General features: G+C 47.1%; 1 protein-coding gene across 1 annotated transcript in view; it reads left to right on the top strand.

Annotated features, from left to right (window-relative positions):
* LRIG3 (leucine rich repeats and immunoglobulin like domains 3) overlaps positions 1–19345 on the top strand; it is a 48693-nt gene extending 29348 nt beyond the window's left edge. Inside the window, exons 5-19 of the mRNA XM_002720902.5 lie at positions 81–224; positions 1083–1226; positions 1884–2027; positions 2423–2566; positions 4117–4197; positions 5035–5106; positions 8106–8177; positions 8691–8854; positions 10802–11122; positions 12225–12506; positions 13716–14168; positions 14897–15055; positions 16884–17027; positions 17129–17401; positions 18688–19345. Coding sequence (XP_002720948.2) covers positions 81–224; positions 1083–1226; positions 1884–2027; positions 2423–2566; positions 4117–4197; positions 5035–5106; positions 8106–8177; positions 8691–8854; positions 10802–11122; positions 12225–12506; positions 13716–14168; positions 14897–15055; positions 16884–17027; positions 17129–17401; positions 18688–18932 — 2842 coding nt within the window. The 3' untranslated portion in view covers positions 18933–19345. The remainder of the gene's footprint in view (positions 1–80; positions 225–1082; positions 1227–1883; positions 2028–2422; positions 2567–4116; positions 4198–5034; positions 5107–8105; positions 8178–8690; positions 8855–10801; positions 11123–12224; positions 12507–13715; positions 14169–14896; positions 15056–16883; positions 17028–17128; positions 17402–18687) is intronic.
* Positions 19346–20099: the final 754 nt, after the last annotated feature.

Here is a 20099-nt window from a genome sequence, read left to right as displayed (position 1 = left end):
TGTTTATAATAAGGAAGTTGCATGTACCTTAACTTCCCAAAGAAATCAGAAAGAGACACTCACCTTCAAATTTTCAACAGGTTTATCAACAGCAACCGAGTCACATCAATGGAGCCCGGGTGTTTTGACAATCTGGGCAACACACTGCTGGTGCTGAAACTGAACAGGAACCGGATTTCAGTTATCCCCCCCAAGATGTTCAAACTGCCCCAGCTGCAACACCTGTAAGTGAAGTGTCTTCGTAGACACCCCTTCCTCGCCTGCCCCACACCTTTGGAGTTTGCAAATGGAGTTTCAAAGCAAGAATGTGGCTGCCTTTGCTTGGAGAGTCTGAACTGTTAGCAGCACCCCTCATGCCATGGCTGCCTGACAAGACACATTATGCCACTGTGGCACTGAAATCATGGGGACTCCGAACGGATACCCACGACTCAGAGAGCCTAAGTGGCCATAGAGAACTGTCTTGTTAATGATAGTGGAGCGATCTGTGATCTGGCTCCTGCTACAGTGGTTTTCAACCTCGGCTGCTCATTACAGACACTTGGGGAGCTTTTAAAAACCCCAGTGCCCAGACCACACCCCAGGCCAATTACATTAAAACCTCTAGGGTGAGACCCAGGGTTCAGTAATTTTAAAACCTCCCCAGATGCTTCCAGTGTGCAACCAAGTTTGAGAATTATTGTTTAAAGAGAAGGCATTAACCCTAAAAGGAACCGTGGAAGATAGGAGCCAATTTTGTAAGCAGATTGAACAGGATAAACTTGACATTCCTGCTGTTAAAGAGGCTTCATGTTTTAATGTACCATTCAGTTGTCATCCTTTATCACTTAGAAACAAATACTGATTTGTTTTTCCTCTCTACTAAGCGAACAACAGTTCAGAAATGGAAAGTGCAGTCTAGCTTTTATACTTTTATTATTTCAGTAGATTGAAATTCATCTCAATAAAAATATTGAATAAATTTGAAACATTCTGTGTAATTTAACACTGGCTTTAATACGATTGTAGTAATGACACATTTTATTGCCACCTCCAGAACTTGTCATTTACATGTAACCTTTTAATTCTGGTATCCACTGCAGTGAACTGAACCGAAACAAGATTAAAAATGTAGATGGACTCACATTCCAAGGGCTTGGTGCTCTGAAGTCTCTCAAGATGCAAAGAAACGGAGTAACCAAACTTATGGATGGAGCATTTTGGGGGCTGAGCAACATGGAAATCTTGTAAGTGTGGGTTATCAAGAAATCTCCACTCAGGTTATGTGATTGTAGAATACCCACTGAATATTCTGTAGCTCATATTTGAAATCTGATGTTAACATCTCATAATTTGCAACCTTTTCATAATTTAGTATTCAGTTTTGTCTCAGGTCATGTGATTGAGAACTTATAAACACATACATTATAAAAATATAGGGAGCAGGCATTTGGCCTAGTGGGTCAGATGCCTGTGTCCCATATCAGAGTCTCTGGGTTCAATACCTGGCTCTGGCTCCTGACTCCAGCTTCCCGCTAATTGAGACCCTGACAGGCAGCAGTGACAGTGCAGGTTATTGGTTTCCTGCTGTGTCCTTGGGAGGCCTGAATTGAGATCCCAGCTTCCGCTCTGGCCATTGTGGACATTTGCAGAGTGAGCCAGTGGATGGAAACTCTCTCTGTCTCTCTCTCTCTCTCTCTCTTTCTCTCTCCTGCTGCCTCTCAAGTTTTTTTTAAAAAAAGAAATTAAATAAAAAATGAATTTATACCTTTTTTGCTGATGTCTTCATATAACAGCGTTTGAGTATCCAGTAACACTTTGGAATAGGTTTTAATTCTGTGTCCCCTTTGAAGAGACTAGGTGGTAAACTCTGATCCTGTCTTTGATTCTTACTGTCAATGCAGGCAGCTGGACCATAACAACCTAACCGAGATCACCAAAGGCTGGCTGTACGGCTTGCTGATGCTGCAGGAGCTACATCTCAGCCAAAACGCCATCAACAGGATCAGCCCGGATGCCTGGGAGTTCTGCCAGAAGCTCAGTGAGCTGTGAGTCGCCTTTTATTCTCCCCAGCTTCGAGAGCAGGGCTCCTGCCAGAGCACGAGCTGCTCACCACTGGGCTGTGACATTTTCATAACAAAGTTGCCAAGGTGACAGCCTTTTCCACATGGACCCTGGTCGGGGTCTGTTGTGAGAAGGGGAAGCCAGCCCTGCTGCTGTAGCTCTGTGACTCACAGGCAGCAGCAGTGATGGTTATTTTTAGATGACGAGCAGGTATTTTTTGTTTAATTACCAAGGTTAGAAATAGTGTTTACTTGAGTCCTGTTAAGACAGGATTTTCAAATAGGGATTATTGTAGTTACATTTAATTACCTGTCTTTTGGAAAACAAATCATTGTGTTGAACTGAAAAAAAAAAAGCTGTTTTTTTTTTTTCTTTATAGAGACCTAACTTTCAATCACTTATCAAGATTAGATGATTCAAGCTTTCTCGGCCTGGGCTTACTGAACACACTGCACATCGGAAACAACAAACTGAGCTACATTGCGGACTGTGCCTTCCGGGGGCTTTCCAGTCTGAAGACTTTGTAAGTTACCCATTTGCTCTTGGTACAAAAACCTGATTGGCTCCTCAGTGTGCCCATTTTCTTTTTCTTTTTCTTTTTTTTTTTTTTTTTTTTTTTTTTTTGACAGGCAGAGTGGACAGTGAGAGAGAGAGACAGAGAGAAAGGTCTTCCTTTGCCGTTGGTTCACCCTCCAATGGCCACCACGGCCAGCGCACCGCGCTGATCCGATGACAGGAGCCAGGAGCCAGGTGTTTTTCCTGGTCTCCCATGGGGTGCAGGGCCCAAGCACCTGGGCCATCCTCCACTGCACTCCCTGGCCACAGCAGAGAGCTGGCCTGGAAGAGGGGCAACCGGGACAGAATCTGGCGCCCCGACCGGGACTAGAACCCAGTGTGCCGGAGCCGCAAGGCGGAGGATTAGCCTAGTGAGCCACGGCGCCGGCCAGTGTGCCCATTTTCAACTTCCTGTGTTGTCAAGGAAGCGTGCACACTTTGAGCAATGGTTAGCTTAATTAAAATGGACCCATTTTGCATTCCTGGACCGGCGGCTTGGGTGATGACAGATTGTCTTCTTAGGATCTCCAGAAAGTTGGTAACTGCTTAAGAGCAAAGCACTTTTAAGTCCACTGATTTTTCTGTACAATATAGATTAGATATAGCCCAAAGCAAAAAAGATTTACAAGGGGCATCCAGAGAAGATGCCTGTTTATCATGCCAGTCAGATCCACGACCTGATGTCTGTCCAAAGAGAACCAAGCGTTGCACTCGTTGACCTCTGAAAAATCTCTGTTGTGAATTCAACATTGTGCAGTGGCCTTTTTTTTTTTTTTTGATTGATTTATATATTTGAAAGGCAGTGTTACAGAGAGGCAGAAACAGAGAGAGAGAGAGAGGTCTTCCATTCACTGGTTCACTCTCCAATTGGCTGCAATGGCCAGGGCTGCACTGATCAGAAGCCAGGAGCCAGGAACTTCTTCCGGGTCTCCCACATGGGTGCAGGGGCCCAAGGACTTGAGACGTCTTCTACTGCTTTCTCAGGCCACAGCAGAGAGCTGGATCAGAAGTGGGGCAGCCAGGACATGAACCAGTGCCCATATGGGATGCTGGCACTGCAGGTGGCGGTTTTACCTGCTACGCCACAGCGTCGGCCCCATGCAGTGGGCTTTTAACTTGCACACTGTCAAAAATATGTTCCCTGCTCGCTGTTTGAAGCATTACATAATTGAGAGACATAATGTATGTTTTGGCGAACTCTTGCTTTGTGTGGTTGGAACCATGGTTTTAATGTATTTTCTTAAACTGTTCAGATCTTGCAGAATTTAGTCATCTTGATAGAGGAATTAACAAGGCCAGAGTCCGCTGTGCTGATTTGGGGCAAACACTGCAGGTGTTACTGAGGGAAGGAGGGCCAGGGTGTCACAGCTCTGCTGAAGAGATAAGAATTGTCTGTTGTTGAGGAAGGCATGGGACGCTGCTGGGAAAGATGGGGCACCCGTTACAAGCAATGTGCTGCCGGCGTGGGGGTCTGAGATATCTGAGCCTGTCTCTAACGCAAATGCCTCAAAACATTAGGGATCTGAAGAACAACGAGATCTCCTGGACTATTGAAGACATGAACGGTGCTTTCTCTGGGCTTGACAAACTGCGGCGGCTGTGAGTACGCGCGGCCTCGCGATTTGGCTCACTCTTTGACTTAAAAGGTTTTGTCTTAGGCGGCACCAGTTGCAGAAGTTGTAGTTAGTAGAAACAGGAGCTTGATCTGGTTGGTACCCCCTTCCCGTCTCCCTGGATGAGTGCTGTTCTTTGAGAATTGTGTTAATCCACTTTCCTTCTCTTGCTAAAAGGGCTTTTCTTCAACACCTCAGTTTGTGTAACCTCACTATCTAGATGAGAGTTTTGAATTGCCCTGAGTGCTTAGACTTTGGGGATTGTCATCATAAAGTTACGCACTTCACTAATGCCAGCGTTTTGAAGCCCTCCACTTGGCACTGTTCACGGGGCTGTTAATATATGGATCAGAATCCTCTGAGAGTGCTGCAGTGGTTTCCAAGTGAAGAATCATTTGATATTGGGCCACCAGATGGTCTTGCAGATAGGTCACTGTATGTTTAAGGCTGACGAAAGAAGCTACACAGGAGGGAAAGAAGATACCCTTTGCTGATATCAGCTTTGTTTCCTAGAGTTCAGATGCCCTTTAATTAGGATAATGTTTCTGCATATTCCTAAAAAGACTTTGAAAAATAGTGTGTTAACCATCAGAGTACCTTTGGAGAACCTATTTTTGCTGAGTATTCTGTTAAATGCTTTGAAAACCATATAGAAGTATATTTTTTAAAAAGATAGTATGGATACATTTTACAAGGTTTAATTGAAGAAAATAGAATTATTCACCAATCATTTAAAAAGCAGTTCTTCTTAACCTGAATTCTATCCCCAAAATGACTTTTTTTATTAACTGTTCCAATGGGATATAATTTTTTTTTTTTTCAGGATACTCCAGGGAAACCGGATTCGATCTATTACCAAAAAAGCCTTCACTGGTTTGGATGCACTGGAACATCTGTGAGTAGCTGGAATTTAGTTACCCTAGGGGTGGTCTGAGATAGTAACCTATTCATGTGTCACAACGATAATTTAGAATGTGATTTTGTTGCCATTTGCCCAGGACCATAACAGATACGTGCATATTTACTTACCCACCTGTCTACTTACTTAACCCCTATGAGGGGTTTTATAAAGGTCATGGAACATGTGTATTATAGAAAAGCAGTACAGGTTTTGAAATTTTTTTGGCATCAAAATAAGCTCATCTTTTTTTATCTTTATGATTTTACTTTGTAAAATAATTTTTTTTAAATTGTATTTGAATCACTGAGAGACACAGAGATCCATTGGTTCACTTCCCAGATACCTGCAATAGCCAGGGCTGGGCCAGGCTGAAGCCAGGAGCCGGGAATTGAACCTGGCTCTCCCACTTGGGTAGCAGGGACTGAAGTGCTGGAGCCGTCATATGAGCTTTCCAGGGCGTGCTGTAGCAGGAGGCTGAATGGAAATTAGAGTCGGGACTCAGGCAAGGCACTTCAAATGGTTAAGATTCCCAAGTGGCATCTTAACCACTGGGAGACCTGGAAGAAGCTCCTGGCTCCTGGCTTTGGCCTGAGCCACCCCTGGCCATTGCATCCATTTGGGGAGAGAACCAGCAGGTGGAAGATCCCTCTTGCTCTCTGTGTAACTCTGTCTTTCAAATAAATCTTTGAAAAATAAGAAGAGTAACATTGGACATGGTGGGTTTTGGGGGACATTACATTTATCTCTTTACCTTTTTTAAATTTTAGAATAATTTTTAAATTGCACAAAAATTGTGAAGTAGTACGGTTTTTCCTTTTTATGGTTTATTTTATGTATTGGAAAGGCATAGTGAAAGCAAGAGACAGAGAATGAGATCTTCCTTCTGCTGCTTCGCTTCCTACATAGCCTCAATGACCTTGGCTGGGTAAAGCCAAAGCCAGGAGCCTGGAACTCTATCTTGGTCTGCAGGGCAGGGGCCCAGTTGTTTGGGTCAAGATCCTCTGCTCTTGCAGGTACGCTAACAGGGAGCAGGATGGGATGCAGAACAGCCAGAATCAGTCTCACTCCAGCTCTGGCCCCAGTAGTGTGAATTCTAGCATAACCAGAGAATTTTTATGGTGGTGGTGTTGCTGTTGTCTTATTACTAACTGTACAGTCCATCTTCCTGCTTATTCTCTTTCTTGTCCGCTTGTTACCCCTCAGGTAGGAACTGGCAGAGCAGAACTCTAAACAGAGGAGCCTCTGCTTTCTCTGTGTCCCTGCGTCACGTTAGCTCTTGCCTGCACAGTTTCAGCATGCGCTTTCTCTAATGCCTGGCATCCATTTCTGAAGTGACATTTAGGAGTTCAGGGATTTTTAGACAGTAGAACAAGAACGATAGCTCACTTTCAAAGCAGTCAAAACCTGCATGAGCACCATATCTTGACTAACTGAACCAACCAGGTGCTTATAACTGTGGCTAGGTGTTTTACACTTGAACAGTAAAGTTTTGTAGAAATATATATTGTGTGATATGTCTACTCCATTAGGGAACGCTTCTAATCCAAAGTTTAATATCTGTTAACTTGAGTGAAGGAAGTGATAATTTAAAATGAACATTGGAGGGGTGGTCATTTGGCGTGGCAGTTAAGATGCCACTTGACTTGGGCTGAAGTCTAGACTCTACTCCCAATCCCAGATTCTTGCTACTGTGAGCCTTGGGAAGGCTGCGGGTGATGGCTCAGGTCCTTGGGTCCCTGCCACCCACCCACGTGGGAGACGCAGATTGAGTTCTAGATTGCTGCTTGTGTCTGGTCCAGCCCTAGCTGTTGTGAGCATTTAGGGAGTGATTCAGTGGAAGCAACCTCTCCTTGTCTCTCTTTTGTGTCTGTCAGATTAAGGGAAAAAAAAATCCACATTTCAGTTTTTGTATTTGTTTGTGCAGTGAAGATTGCTGTTATCTATCAAGCACTTTATTGTCATCTCCTGACGCCCAGTTGGTCTAAGAGAGTTTGACTCTCTAGACCAGATTCAGATAGCAATGAAATGATTGTGCAAAAGCTGGGTTAGGGAAGGGAGGGCCAGTCTTGCTATACTTCTGAGAGAGATTATTTTCAGAGGAAAACTAGCCAGAAGGGTTTGTCATGAGTCCCGTTCCATTTCTGGGAAAGTGGAATTAGTGGATCAGAGGAGTATTAACTTCTGGTGCAGCTTTCTTGAACCTTCCTCTGCTTTCCCAGCCGCCTTCCCTCCCAGGTCTGGCACCTTCCTTCTTTGTCTTCTGTTGCCACTTGTCTCACTCAGAATCCCTTTGGTACACTCTGACCCCTGTAAAGAAAAACAGAGTAGTAATCATTGTGGAGAATACTTGAATTCAAGCTACTCGTAAATACTAGTTAAAAATAAAATCGGCCCTGAATATCCTCTCATTTTATGAATGTCCTGGCTGAAATGTTTGTTTGCTTTAACGAGTACATCTTGTCTGAACATCTCACTGCCTTTATATTAGTGAGCTGTGTGTGGGGCAGAATTGGACCAGTGCTTATAAAAGCACAGGTTTTGGAACTGGGAATAATTGGTTCCACTCTTATCTTTCCGCCTTCATGCTGAGCTAGGTGGTAAGGCCATCTTCATTTGCTCTAGGAATGAATGCAGTAGTGTATAGAAAACACCAAACAGAGGGTATATCAGAGTGTTCTCTAAATGGGGTTTCTTCTGAAGGCATAACCGTGCAGAATTTTATTTGTGTCTTTAAAATTTAGTAATTTGAATGTGGGGAAATGCAATAACACAGCACAACTGCTTGGGCTCATGTGAGACTACTGACCTGTAAGTGGTGCCATGAAGTCCATCATGTCCACCATGACAGAGTCCCTCTCTGATACAAATAGCCTCATTCCCCAGCCCGGGCCTTGTAAGGGGTTCTTCCAGAGTTGCCTGACGCGTGCATCGAAGCCCGGGGATACACACTGACTGTGCTTGGCTCTGATCGGTTTGATTTGGTTGCTTTGCAGAGACCTGAGTGACAACGCAATCATGTCTTTACAAGGCAATGCCTTTTCACAAATGAAGAAACTCCAGCAACTGTAAGCTTTTTCTTTTCCTTCCAAGAACTTCATATAAAGCATAGAGGGGGGAGACTGTCCCGTGATGTCTCGTCCTAGCTTCTGTGCCTGCAAAATGCATCTGGCGCTTTCTTGGCACTACTTCATTTTTATACCAGAAAACAAAAGAAATTGGTGACTTGTTCCCTCTATTAAAATGAGGAATTTCTTGGTCTTTGTGTTCTGATTTCCCAACTTAAATCCGTGGGACCAAATATAGCATAGTATAAACTTAGTACACTTAGTAGCAGCTTTTCAGTAGGAAAGAATTTTGAACCCATCAGCACTTCTATCTCGGTGGGACAGTGAGGAGAACAACAAAACCATGCCAGGTACAGCTCTTGCATTTTCAGACAGACGAAGAAATGTTTCTGACGTGGGATGTGTGTCCTTGGTTTCCAGATTCATTGCTTTGTTAATATTTACTTAAGTTCAGTTGACTTGTAGAAATCTGCGTCGCGTGCACAGCAAATTGAAGGTAATGACTCTCCGCAGGCATTTAAATACATCCAGCCTGTTGTGTGATTGCCAGCTGAAGTGGCTCCCTCAGTGGGTGGCAGAGAACCACTTCCAGAGCTTCGTCAGCGCCAGTTGTGCCCATCCTCAGCTGCTGAAGGGGAGAAGCATTTTTGCCGTCAGCCCAGACGGCTTTGTGTGTGGTGAGTATTAGTAGTGCTCTTGCCTTGGAGGCCTTCTTCTTTGACTCCCCTGCGTCCAAAGAGGACTTTGCACAGATTTTCGGTTCACCTAGGACAGCGTGCGTTTGTGCTGAGGTAGACGAAAATGGAGCTATACTTTGCTGATTATTTTAATTTGGCAGATGGGAAAGCATTTTTCGAAAATTCCTTCGCCTTTGTTTTGGCATCAGAGTGGCTGGGTGGAAAGAGAATGAAATTGGAGCTTGGGAGAATTGCAGGGCAGTCCCAGGCTCTCTACTTGGTTTACATCCCCTAAGTCTTTGTGTCTGTCTGGCTCCATGAAGTGGGGCCTCCGTTATCTGCTCTTTCCAACTCTAGGGCTCGTTGGAGGCGTGTGTGAAAGACAGACTTACTAGCTAATTTATGGGCTGCAAAAACATTAGCTATCTGTGGGCAAAGCGTTGAGAGTAATAGAAAGTGGGAATTTATTGCAAGTTTTTTTTTTTTTTGAGGTCCTCTGTCTTAGCATCCTGGAGTCTCAGCATTGGAAACCTGCTTACTGAAGTTCACATCCCTAGTTAGTAGTAGATCTGGATTTAAAAACATCTTTTCACAATTGCTGGTACTGTCTTCTGTCTGCTACATTATACTGCTATTTATTATTGGCTGACTTTTTAAAGAATGTGTTAGTATCAAACTTGAAATCAAAATTCACTTAAATGTAAGCGGTATTAAAATGTTATGCAGCCTTATTTTATGTTGGCATTTTAAAATTTACTTAAAATTGCTTTGCCTACATGATATTTTTTTAGGTTGCAGTATTTAACAGTGCCAACGGTTTCTGGAAATAAAACCTCTGCTGTAGCTTTTGGATCCGAATAAGCTTTTGGCATTCCTGCTGGAAGGGCCTGAGCTGCTCCTTTCCCATGGTTTTTCCTGCACAGTGCTCTGCTCTCATAATATGAGCTCCCCATTTTCTGGCGACATCCATAGAACATCCTTGGTTTCTCCACTCCCGTCATTGTGAATCTGATCATTGGTTTTATCCAATGGGAATTTCAGACTAACCAGACGGAAGAAGCCATCTTGGCTTCCAGCACGCAGGCTTAGCGTGGAAAGTGAGCAACCTTGGAGTTACCAGAGCACGCCCCCTCTCCCAGTCACACACCTAAACATTTTGTTTCAGAAGGCCCAAATAATACCTGTTGGTAAATCTGAGATGTTTCCGTTTGGGTTTAGACTATCTCTGAGAAGCTGAAGTTCAAAAAGGTAACTTTTCCACAGGCCTAACAGAACTAAAAATAACAGCGTGGAATGAAAGAGTCGCTTAGCTCTAATTATAATGTAGCCTTGACAGTGTAGCACAGCACCGTGATTGATTGGCAGCTCCGAACTCCGGGCAGAGCCAGCGCCTCGCAGCTAGTTCTGGAGATACGTTTTCATTGGCAACAGGATTTTTTTTTTTCTTTTTTGGCCCTGCCTAAATTGCTGCTTTTTACTATGGCTTCTGTTTTTGGTAAATGGGATGCTAATTGCTGTCTTTAGTGATATTGATGATCGCGATGGATGTTTGGTTTCTTAATTCTCCTGCTCTGTGTTTGTGGAGAACGTAAGGAAAATTGCAGCTCCTGACTGTAGCATTCAGAGATGCTCCGGGGCCTGGCATGTGGCGCACAGGGGGTCTGGAATACACCGTGGGTTTTCTGATCATCCCAAAGCCACAGTCTCCTCTCGGGTACTAATGATTGATAGCTAGGTCTGTCTCTGCTTGAAATGAAGGGATTGCTTTATAACTGTGTCCCAGGCTGTCACTTCCGCCCTGGGGCTGCTGGTCTGTCCATAAGACATCCACGCAGGCTAAAACCTGAGTTGCTGTGTTTCGCATGTCCCGGTGTTCCGACTGGGGCAGCTCTGGGACTCTCGAACCTTCATCACGTTGTTCTGTTTCCTCCTCTCCATCGTGCACAGATGATTTTCCCAAACCGCAGATCACCGTTCAGCCAGAAACTCAGGCGGCAATAAAGGGCTCCAATTTGAGTTTCATCTGCTCGGCTGCCAGCAGCAGCGACTCCCCCATGACTTTTGCTTGGAAAAAAGACAACGAGCTGCTGCACGACGCTGAGATGGAAAATTACGCCCACCTGCGGGCCCAGGGCGGCGAGGTGATGGAGTACACCACCATCCTCCGCCTGCGGAACGTGGAGTTCGCCAGTGAAGGGAAATACCAGTGCGTCATCTCCAACCACTTCGGCTCGTCCTACTCCGTCAAAGCCAAGCTCACCGTCAACAGTACGTGGTCACTTTCCTTTGCAACATCCCTGTGAGGGCACCAAATTTCTCTCCCATTCCTAACCCTGTCTTTTGCTCGCACAGTTCCCCACCAGACCCTCCCTTTGCCTGTCCACGACATGAAGACTCTTGATTATTTTGATCTAAGTCAGTAATTAGCTTTGCTGAAGGTGGCTGGGGCACGTAGAGAGAAACCTTCCGTGGTTTTACTCCTTGGGAGTTCACAATGCGCCAGGCGGACGGAGGAGGTCGCAGGGTCCGACGTGAAGGCACACCGCCTCTAACTCAGAGGTCCTAGGGTGAATCCTAGCACTGCTCTTGTAACCGTGTGATCCTGCGCAAGTTATTCAAGGCCTCCGTGCCTCTGTTTCCCCATCTTTCCCTTAGGGATGACACTGCCTACCTCCTTGGAGGTATTATGTGCTTTAAATAAATCATCCCGTCTAGAGGACTCGCAGATGGCTGGGGTATGGACAGTGCTCAGGGAATACAATAAATGTTAGCACCCCTAGTACTAATAGTGTGTTATCGATTGCCTGGCGTGGCAGGCGTGCAGTTTTACAGTTTGCCGCTTTATCACTTAACCCTCTGCGTCTGCTGTGGCAGAAGCTTTTGGATTTGATTCAGTTACGCATCCAGTTCAACCAGTGGTTGCGGAGGCTGGGCAACACAGAACAGCCTGGCGTTTGAGACTCAGGATGGAATTCATACCACAGGCCGTAGAATGTTCAGTCTTCTAGAAGAGAAAAAAAAAATAAGTGGTGGGGCGGTGAATGGTAGGGAGGAAGGGATGAATTGATTTGGCCACTGTCTCATCGTTAATTGTGGAGGAAGCTGAACAGTGGCCGGGGCGCAGCAGCAAGACCTTCAGTCCCAGGGTCGGTGGCCGGTGTTTCGTCCTGGCTCCATCATCTTTCTGCCTGTGTAACCCTGAGCGCATTTCTCAATCTCTCCTTTCCTTATCTTAAAATTGGAAGCCCCCCCCCCCCCCCGCCTTGACAGCATCAGGGACAGGGACAGTGGTGGTTTAACAAGGAGTGCAGGGAGTCCTTGGTGGGCCCACGCACTCAGGCCTGTGCCTGCGCTGTTTCTCTGGTTTTAGTGCTCCCCTCCTTCACCAAGACCCCCATGGACCTCACCATCCGCGCCGGGGCCATGGCCCGGCTGGAGTGCGCCGCCGTGGGGCACCCAGCCCCGCAGATCGCCTGGCAAAAGGACGGGGGCACAGACTTCCCTGCGGCCAGGGAGAGGCGCATGCACGTGATGCCCGAGGACGACGTGTTCTTCATCGTGGACGTGAAGATCGAGGACATCGGGGTGTACAGCTGCACGGCCCAGAACAGCGCAGGCAGCATTTCCGCCAACGCAACGCTGACCGTCCTAGGTAAGCAGCAGGCCGGGGCGGTGAGGCTGAGAGGTGAAAACCCACGGGGCGCGGCTAGAGCTTTCCGAGGAAAGAGCAAATGGTCTGCGGGCAGCTTCGAAGGCGCAAGCCGCCTCGCAGCCTCAAGTCTGCAGCCCACGGCATGCATGTGCCCCCTGTGTTCCCAGGAGAGGGGAATGAGAAAGCTCCCATGCTCCCCCTTGTTGCAGGGGAGTCCTCTGCTGTGCACTCACACAGTCTCCACAGTCCTAACAGTATAAAGGAAATGTTAAGGGAACAGACTGGGAACAGTATAAAGGAAATGTTAAGGGAACAGACTGGGAAGCGCCAATATCCTTCCATACTGCTCTGGAACTCGGGATTCTCCTCTCCTCTCCCCTCCCCCCTCCCCCCCTCATCCCTTCCTTTCCTCTCCCCTCCCCTCCCCTCCCCTCCCCTCCCCTCCCCTCCCCTCCCCTCCCCTCTCCTCTCCTCCCCTCCTTTCCTCTCCCCTCCCCTCTCCTCCCCTCCACTCCTTTCTTCTCCCCTCCTTTCCTTTCTCCTCTCCTCCCCTCCCCTTCTCTCCTCTCCCCTCCCCTTCTCTCCTCTCCCCTCCTCACCTCTCCTCTCCCCTCCTCTCCTCTCTACCTCTCCCCTCCCCTCCTCTCCCCTCCCCTCTCCACCCCTCCCCTCACCTCCATTCTCCAGGCCTCCCCTCACCTCCCCTTCTCAAATCTTGCACCTAACCAAATGCTTTCTAAAACTGTGAACACATTGATCAAGAAGCAAAGAGTCAAAATAAATCATTTTTAGGCTTTTATCTGTGACTGCCAGAAACTAGGAAGTTTCCCTCTGATTTCCCCCTCCTCCACCCATCAACACATTCTTACGCCTGCGATTACTTCTTATAGATTTAAAAAAAAAGTCTTTGAAATGTTTCTGCCCCACCACCATCAATTTCCCAGCCTTGGCAAGAGTCAAGGAGGTAGAGATAAAGACGAGCAGTAGTCAGTATGCTCCTTGACTTCTGTTACAAGCAAACGACAGCAGAGTAATGAAATCCCAAATGTGCAAGTGCTGTTCATGTTCGGCGTCTTAGCGCACAAGTCTAGGCACGCGTGGGCGTCAGATGTTACAGGAACACGTTTGAGTGCGAGGTTGTAAAGACGTGAGAGAGATGATGGAAACCGAATTTCACTTAGGAAATGCAAAACATCCCTGTGCTTTCAGAAACACCCTCCTTCCTGCGGCCCCTGTTAGACCGGACGGTCACCAAGGGCGAAACGGCCGTCCTGCAGTGCATCGCCGGCGGCAGCCCTCCCCCGAAGCTCAACTGGACCAAAGACGACAGCCCCTTGGTGGTGACCGAAAGGCACTTCTTCGCGGCAGGCAATCAGCTGCTGATTATCGTGGACTCGGACGTCAGCGACGCCGGGAAGTACACGTGCGAAATGTCCAACACCCTTGGCACGGAGAGGGGCCACGTGCGCCTCAGCGTGATCCCCACTCCCACCTGCGACTCCCCGCAGATGACCGCCCCGGCGCTGGCCGACGACGGCTGGGCCACCGTGGGCGTGGTGATCATCGCGGTGGTTTGCTGCGTGGTGGGCACGTCGCTCGTGTGGGTGATCATCATCTACCACACGAGGCGGAGGAACGAGGACTGCAGCATCACCAACACAGGTGGGTGAGCAGGCGCCGCGTGTGCTTGTGGTCAGGAGGGTGACTGTGTGCTAGCCAAACATAACACTGGCCTGCAGGAAGGCTGGTGTGTAGAAATCATACCTTTTGTTAAAGCTCATCCCAACATTCTGTGGCTGCGAGGTAGACTCTAAATCACAGCGTAAAACAGTCTGGTGACAGAGCCCCAGATACGCAGTTGTGAGCTTCCTCTCTGAGGCCGTTACTTGTTTTGTCAGAGCGTGCACGCGTGCGTGCGTGCGTCTTGTAGGGATTTTAGTTATTAGTAGGGAAGGGGTTTGTGACTTGAGTAGTACCAGGAGCTTCAGAAACTCCATGGCCAGTTTGCTCTCTTTCTGACCTTGAGGCTCCCTGCGTGTGAACAAACTCAGGGAAGCTGCACACATGGCAGAAATCAAGCCAAATTCGAGAGCTTAGATAGGATGCCGTGAGAATTCCCAAGCCTTTATCTTTTCAAACTGGTGTCGGTTTTGAAATTTGGGAGGTGCGTCCAGCACGTGATTGAGTAGCCAAAGCAGCTCAGGCTGCCTAGAGCACCACAGCCCCCGTTTGCCTCTCTTGGGTGTGACAGACAAAGCTGGTTTTGCCAGCAGCCGATCTGCCCTTGTTGGCCACGTGCAGGGATGGAAGCAGCTGGGGCGGCTCCTCCAGGAAGCCTCTGGGATGATTCCGATTGTTCTCATCAATAGCGTGCTGTTGTGTGGTTACAGATGAGACCAACCTACCTGCAGATATCCCCAGTTATCTGTCGTCCCAGGGGACCTTAGCTGACAGACAGGATGGCTACGTCTCCTCCGAGAGTGGCAGCCACCACCAGTTCGTCACGACCTCCAGCGGCGGGTTTTTCTTGCCGCAGCACGATAGTAATGGTGAGTGTTTAAGATGAACACGGCACTGTCGTTGTTTCGAAGTCCTGTGGGGGAGGGCTCAGATCTAAAACGCATCTTCACCAGAAACACATACACTGGTGGTATTCAGGACCTGGCCCAAGATCATTAGCAAGGCTGAAATTAACAGTGCTGTATCCTTCTCATGCCTACAGGGAAAAAAAATCTTTGTTTCTGGTAATAAAAGAAGACAGGCAGATTAAGAAGTTTTAATTATTCTGTGCAATATAATATTTCCTTTACATTTGCAAGTGTTTGGGGGCCCTGAATGGCCTTCCTTAAACATTAAAAGAGAAATGAGTTGAAGTCATTATGTTAGGGGTTGACTGTTTGCTTCAATGCTGTGTGCCTTTGGGAAGAGAGACAGGCAGCACGAGGCAGGAGCCAGGCTTGCTTTAAGCCCTCGCGCCTGGGTGCTGCGGGGCAGTTAGTGCCTTCCCACGAGTGGCTGTGGAAATCCAGAGAACGGAGGACTACACAGCGCTTGGCGCACGTTAGGGACACAGTAAGTGGAAGCTGTTGACGTTGTTTTCAAACATTTTGCCCTCTTTTCCCACAGGTGTTTATTTATTGAGTGTTTGCTCTGTGCCAGACTTGGTCGTTGGGAGGGAAGTTGTTTTCAGTTTCACAGTTTAGTCAGTGGTGAGACAAACAGTTTTTAAAAACTTACGAAGTGCCTGGCAAGGCAGTGATGGGGCATCAGGTTAGAAGAGCTGAGCTGAGTGTGCAAGGGAGACTTCTTGAGACCTGTTTGGTGGCGAAGGGCAGATGCTCTGGCTCATTGGGATATAATGGGGTCAGTGGTCGACTGAGCAGACGTCAGTGCTAAGCTCGCGGGACACAAGTGGCACAGACTGGACCCTAGGTGGGTCTCCTGGCGGAGCATTGGTGATACGTTCTGCAGGCCTGCTTCTCCCTCGGACTGCCCCTCACCTCAGACTGCTTCCCGGGCCCACGGCCTGTTGTGACACCTCGGATATATATTTTTAAGATTTATTTATTTATTTGAAACACAGTGTTACCAAGAGGCAGAGGCAGAGAAGGAGAGGGAAAGAGAGAGAGAGAGAGAGAGAAGTCTTCCATCCACTGATTCACTCCCTAAATGGCTGCAACAGCCAGAGCTGGGCTGATCTGAAGCCAGGAACGGAGCTTCTTCCAGGTCTCCCACGCGGGTGCAGGGGCCCAACGACTTGGGCCATCTTCCACTGCTTTCCCAGGCCATAGCAGAGAGCTGGATTGGAATTGGAGCAGCCAGGACTTGAACCAGTGCCCATATGGGATGCCAGCACCACAGGCAGTGGCTTTACCTGTTATGCCACAGCGCCGGCCTCCACAATTCTGATCTTGATGATGTTGCTTTGCCTCAGACTGCTGTGTCCACTCCTGACTGGCCTATCATTTCTCTGCGATGTGAGGTCATTGTCAAACGCCCAGTCCTGGTTCTGGTCTTCTGTGACCTTCTGTAGGAAGGGGGCAGTACTGATGGGCTGTGGTTCAGACCCTGGGTGCTTTGACCCCAGGATCCACACACACCCTGATCACTATCCCTTGCAAACCAGCTAGGGCAAAGGAACAAGGGGGGCACACCTAGCACAGGGGTGCATCAAGGCCTTTGGAGGGAGCTGTCACAGGTGGATGCAATTACTAATGCGTACACCAACAGAAATTTTAAGCGTGCTGTCATTCCTGCAGTTTTTCTTCAACTGGACTTCCATCTAGAAGTAGAGAAAGTGCTCGCCACCTTAGAATGTTGAACGGCTCTTGAATAAAACCGGTGCAGGTGCAGTGACGCAGGTTTCTTGTTGTCCAGGGAACTGCCACGTTGACAACAGCAGTGAAGCTGAGGTGGAAGCTGCCACGGATCCGCTCCTTTGTCCCTTCGTAGGGTCCCCCGGCCCTGTGTATTTGAAGGGGAGCGGGTACAGCTCTGAGCCGCTGGAAGCCTACCATGCCGGTATGTGATTTTTCTCGCTTGCAGGGCCCGTTCTGTTGCCCAGGGAGACTCCTAGAAGCACTAACTGCGTCTGCCTCTGATGTCATTCCCCAATTAAACAGGCTGCAGTCCTGACCCGAGAGCAGCTTTGCTGGACCACTGTGAGCCCAGTTACGTCAAGAAGGAGTGCCACCCCGGTCCTCACCCCGCGGAGGATTCCTGCGAGCGGAGCTGCAGTACCATGGGGTGGCCCCCCCACGTGAGGACGCTGATCCACTCTGGCTACGCTCAGAATGAGGGCCCTGGCATGAAAAATGCGTGCCTACACAAGTCCTCTCTAGAGTTCAGCACCAGCGCGGAGCCGGCAGCCGTTACTTCAAGTAGTTGTTTCATGGGTATGTTGATTAGATCCCCAGGTGCCTTGGTTCGGGGCCCCTACTTCAGGCCGTGTGTGGGAGAGCGGTGCTCTGTGAGTGTCACATGGGTGACAACAGAGTCTTCTTCTTTTTTTTTTTTTTTTAACTAGTTAGTTTTAAGTATTTTTAAGTGCAAAGGCAGACGTGGGGATTTTTCTTGATTATGTATTTAATCTGTGTCTAAGATCACCCTTAGGAGTTTTCTGGGTAACGCTGTGGGTGGCATCGTCTGGGAGACCAGAGCTCGGGGAGTGGCTTAGGAGCTCAGCTCATCAGCCATGTGGAAAAAGTGGTTTTGGGCTCCAGCAGCCTTCGGGGTGGGGCCGTGCGCTCGGCGTGACTGTGGCTTGCCGTGTCTGCCGGCTGCTAGCTGAACCCGCAGAAGCAGGGTGGAGAGCGCCATCCTACCTGGCAGCAGCCGCCACTCAGACCAGTGCGGCCACCTCTGGCAGAAGGAGGCGGCCGCAGCCTTGAGCCCAGGGTGGACGTGCGGGTCTAGGGTGGGAACAGCGGACGGAAGAACACAGATCCGCCTTTTGCTGAATGGAGCAATATGGGACAAGATGCCTTACCTTGCCCTGCTTTGTTTTATTTTATTTTTTTTTTTATTTTTGTGTTTTATTTTTTTAATTTTTCCCCCAAATTAAGCGAAGTAGAATTTTAAAACATTTTACCCAGCTTTTAAGAAATTCTGTATTTTGCCTATTCCTTTTTGAGAAAATGATTGTAATTGATTTTACGGACTGAAGATAGGAATTGAATAAGGGTTTGCCACAGTTGAGTAAGAAAGGATTATTTTGATAGAAACTTTTCTGGGTTCAGGCACAGTTCCCTTTTTTGTTACTCTGCAGATGCACTCCTGGAAGAGTTACGAGCCCTTGCGAACTGAAGCTAAGATTTGGGCAACTTCCTTGTGCAATGATTTATGCTACTTTAGGCCATGAGAAGTGGTAGAGATTCGATGCATTTGTTTCATGGCTGTAAATAAGAGGGAGCATGCACACCCTGCCCTCAGTACAGTGATCAGCCTGTCCACATGGGAGTATGCAGGCTCCATGTGTGTGTTCTGTCCATGCACGGGTATGCAGGCACCGTGTGCGTGTTCTGTCCACGCACAGACAATCCAGATACATCGTGGGTGTACGCTTGCAAAAACAACCCCTGCGCGTTTGTGGCTCAGGTGCCTCGAGTTTCGTAATGAGTTCTGTTGACATGTGTGGTGGCAGAAGGACCTGTGTGCTCAAGGGAGCTTTCTTTTCTTACAGGTACGTTTGGAAAACCTCTGAGGAGACCTCACCTAGACGCCTTTGCAGGCTCTGGACAGACGCCAGATGGCCAGCCCAGAGCCTTTCACTTGAAACCTCCGTCTTCCCCAGACCTGGACTCTGAGTCAGAGGAAGAAGAGAGAGAAAGGACAGATTTTCAGGAAGAAAATCACTCATGTTCCTATAAACAGACCATAGAAAACAGTAGGACTCCAAATTGTCAGTCTTTCGACCTGGACACATAGACTGAATGGGACCAAGGGAAAATTCTAACGTACTACCTCAAGTGGACTTTATTTAAAAGAGAGAGAATCCTATGTTTTTAAATGGAGCTATGAATTTTAAAAGGACAAAATGCCTTATTTATACAGATGAACCAAAATTACAAAAAGTTATAAAAATTTTATACTGGAAATAACTTTCATATAAAAATACCCCTTTAAACTATTTTATAACTTTGTTTTATGCCAAAAAAGTATCTTATGTAAATTAATGGTATAAATCCATGACTATTTTATGTATTTTTATAATGCCAGATTTCTTTTTATTGAAAGTGAGTACTAAAGCATTTTAAATAATAACTGTCTTGTATCTTTTTTGGATAGAGGTCACTTCATCTTATTTTGCACATTACATCTAATAAAATGTGTCATGCCAATGCTGAGCCCCATTTATACAATAGCAATATTGTTTGCAACATGTTTCTTGGCTTAATTACCTCACAGTATTATATCTCACATTGATGAAAACTGTACTTAGCTCATTAAGGGAGGAACAGAAATGACCATGTTGCTTACCTCTCAGAATTGTAATACAGATTCCTATCAGGTTGGTATGTCTGCAAGCACATTGTAAATGAGAAATATGTAAACAAAAATTGGAGGCATGTTAGTTTGTTCCTAATACTACCAGCAGAAAAAGGTATGTTTCTGCAGTCTGGTGTGGTATAGTGTAAAAACCAGTGCTTAGGTCACTGCTGAATGCATGTTTCCTAAATTTTAGCAGTGCCTTAGGTGGTCTAATACCTTCTGCCGTATTCGCCATCCCTTTTGTTATTTATTTCCCATGTCTAAAGCTAACGTGGCTGTAGCCGAGGTAAATTTTCATCCACTGTGCCAGGTTGTAATGGAATGCTGGTGGAATTATTTTCCATTCTTGCTGATTTTTTTTTGCTGGGTGAGTAGCTTGTGTGAAAATGATACTTCTATGCCCTTCTGCAACATTCTTTAAGAGTTAACAAAATACTTTCCTACTTTGGTCATCACAGCTCTACTTGTTAAAAAGTAAGTATGGAGTCCATTACTTAAGCACATAAAACTGCCTAAAACTTTTCTTTTAAATAGTGTTGGATGAAAATGTCATTATATAACTGGCGCTTACATAGACAGAAATGAATGTAATCATATTTTCAA

The sequence above is a fragment of the Oryctolagus cuniculus genome, chromosome 11 (genome assembly GCF_964237555.1).
Source record: "Oryctolagus cuniculus chromosome 11, mOryCun1.1, whole genome shotgun sequence".
NCBI classification, from domain to species: Eukaryota; Metazoa; Chordata; class Mammalia; order Lagomorpha; family Leporidae; genus Oryctolagus; species Oryctolagus cuniculus.
Note: the sequence above shows the minus strand (reverse complement) of the source record. Positions and strands in the feature narration are given on the sequence as shown.